Genomic DNA, 2,564 nt, shown 5'->3' with positions numbered 1-2,564 from the left:
TTATCTGCGACCGTCTGCCGGTGCAGGTGCCGGTGCAGGTGGCGCCTGCACCTGTGCTCCCTGATAACCACCGCCACCATGAGTGGTTGCCGCCACAGACCCATAACCAGTATTACTTGCTTGCTGCATAGCCTGCCCTTGGGGCCCAGCAGGGCCCGTTGGAGACTCAAAGTTAGTTCCTCTGTGCGCCTCATATCCTGGCCCACCAAACTGTGGTCTTCTTGCAGGCCCGCCGGCCCCTCTTTGTCTATCGTACCCGGGCCCACCAGGTCCTCGGTACATATCATAGCCAGCTCCTCTATGAGGGTCATAACCAGGTGCACCAGGACCCCTTTGTGGGTCATAGGCCTGTGCACCAGGTCCCCATTGGGGGTCATAGGCTGGTGCACCAGGAACCCTTTGTGGATCATAGGCTGGTGCACCGGGTCCTTTATGAAAACCAGGTCCTCTTTGTGGGTCATATGCTGGTGCACCACCGCCAGGGAGAGGACCCCGCCCCTGTAATTCAATATTTTGTTAACATGTATAATGTACTAAAAGAAAGCATCAAATTATACAAACTTCATATGCAAATGCAAATTTAAAAAATAATAAGAGTTGTTCTAACCTGGTTAACAGCATAGGCATCATCATAAGTGTTATGTCCAACGGGATAAGGCGCAGCTGCTGCTATATGAGGTGAGAAAAAAATATATATCAATACGAGATGGTAACAAGGCAAAATAATAATAATAATAATAATAATAATAATAATAATAATAATGATAATGATAATGATAATGATAAGGTAAAATACTATAAAGAACCACATATTTTCTGTATATTCTCATAAACGTCTCTTAACTTTTTGCACATAAAAAACCAACATACTCTTATTTTTTCCTCATAAAAGTCCTTTAACGATTCTTTACACATTAAAGTCCCTCCAGGTGTTAAACTGAACAAAATTGAGATTTTGTTTACTTATTAATCTACGTGAGGAAAGAGTTGAGACAAATTTATATTATAAATTGGAAACGCAGTAAGGGAAAGTTCGTTCGATGTTCATCTTTTCTTTTCCATTCTTTAGTTCAAGAAGTTGAAAACAACAAATCATCTTTACAAAACAATATAATATAAGTACATGAGCATGGATGACGTAACTCAAAATAAAATAAAAAACTAAAAACATATAAAATGGTTTGTATAAATTTAAAACAGTTGAAAAGTTATAAACAAATGACTTTTATCACTATTATAATGTAATTTGTCAAATACTGTTTTTATATATTTCATCCAATCATAATTAAGAGATATTTAAAAAAATCAACATGTTAAGGGACTTTTAAGATAAAAAAACAAAAAGACTGAAAGTTTTTTATGTGGAAAATATTGTTAGGGGACTTTAATGAGAAAAAAAAAAACAGAAAGTATGTTGGTTTTTTGTGGTATTTTCCCTAATAATAGTAGTACTTAAAGATAAGATTAAAAATAGTTTACCCGTCCTTTTATCAATTTCAGCCTGTTTCTTCAACTCTGCACGAAGCTTTTCCACCTCACTAGCCATGGTCATATAGTTCTTTTCCATCACTTGAAGAGATTCAAGATGGTCATTATATAACTTCTTCTCATACTCATAAGTTTGCCTAAAAAACCAAATAACCAGAAACATGCTACTGATCAACTTCAATAAAAAGTTTATAAATTTAACGTCTTGAAGCAGAAAAACTAACCTACAATGCTGATACTCTTGTCTGAGGCCTTCAAGTTCTGCCATCAAAGCAGGAATCTGCTGCAAATCCATGTGAACCCTTTGATGATCTTCTGTCAATTTCTGCACCCGTGAAAGAAGTTCATCTCTAGCTGCAAGCAAGCCCTGTGCATCGGCTCTCGCCTTATTAAGTTCCATCTTAAGCGGCTCTGCACCTTGAAGATCAGCTTCCATTTTCCCATTTCTTTCCAAAAGTCCCATAATTTGTTGTTCTCTCTCTGCTTTCACAGCTCCTACATGATTATGCAACATTTGCAGCTCGTGTTGTATGGTAGCAAGGTCTTGCCTCAAGGTCCCGTGAGTTGTAGCAAACCTCCGGTTTTCTGTTGCAAGTTTCTGCATCTCAATATGCTGTGCTGCAATCTTTTGTTCCATTATTTCTGGATGAGGTGGCATGTCGTATGGTGGAAAACCGCCGCGATGAGGATGCATATCAGGAGGGACTGGATCATGGTGGCCCATACCGGGGCCCGGAAGTGGACGCCTTAAATGATGAGGTGGTGGAAGTCTACCTTTGCTTCCCATTCTAACCGGTAGTTGACCCTGAGACCAGGTTAAATAATACCATGTATAACATCATAATCAGTATATGTTCAATAATAATAATAATCTGGAGTTAATAGTTAAAGAGCTGTATACAAGCGTTCCTTTCATAAATTCAATGACAGAAAATGAAAACTAAAACATACACAAACTAGGGCTCTCCTAACCGCACAACGCTCGCTTGAAAAATGCTCAGAAAAACGCTCGTTCAATTTCGGCTCGGTTCAGTTTGTAAACGAGCAAAGCACGAGCAAAGGTACGCTCGGTTCGG

At 39.1% G+C, this 2,564-nt stretch overlaps 1 protein-coding gene across 1 annotated transcript; it reads right to left on the bottom strand.

The window, feature by feature from the left end:
- LOC143628707 (protein FLX-like 2) lies at positions 1-2,290 on the bottom strand. The gene is made up of 4 exons (XM_077098214.1): positions 1,713-2,290; positions 1,480-1,625; positions 608-669; positions 1-498 (listed from the first exon to the last, which is right to left on the bottom strand). Exons 1-4 carry the CDS (start codon positions 2,273-2,275, stop codon positions 1-3), a joined length of 1,269 nt encoding a protein of 422 aa, XP_076954329.1. The 5' UTR covers positions 2,276-2,290.
- Positions 2,291-2,564: the final 274 nt, after the last annotated feature.

The sequence above is a fragment of the Bidens hawaiensis genome, unplaced genomic scaffold (assembly GCF_021521415.1).
Source record: "Bidens hawaiensis isolate Kalapana, Puna unplaced genomic scaffold, B.hawaiensis_p1.1 tig00005061_1, whole genome shotgun sequence".
Classification (NCBI taxonomy): Eukaryota; Viridiplantae; Streptophyta; class Magnoliopsida; order Asterales; family Asteraceae; genus Bidens; species Bidens hawaiensis.
Note: the sequence above shows the minus strand (reverse complement) of the source record. Positions and strands in the feature narration are given on the sequence as shown.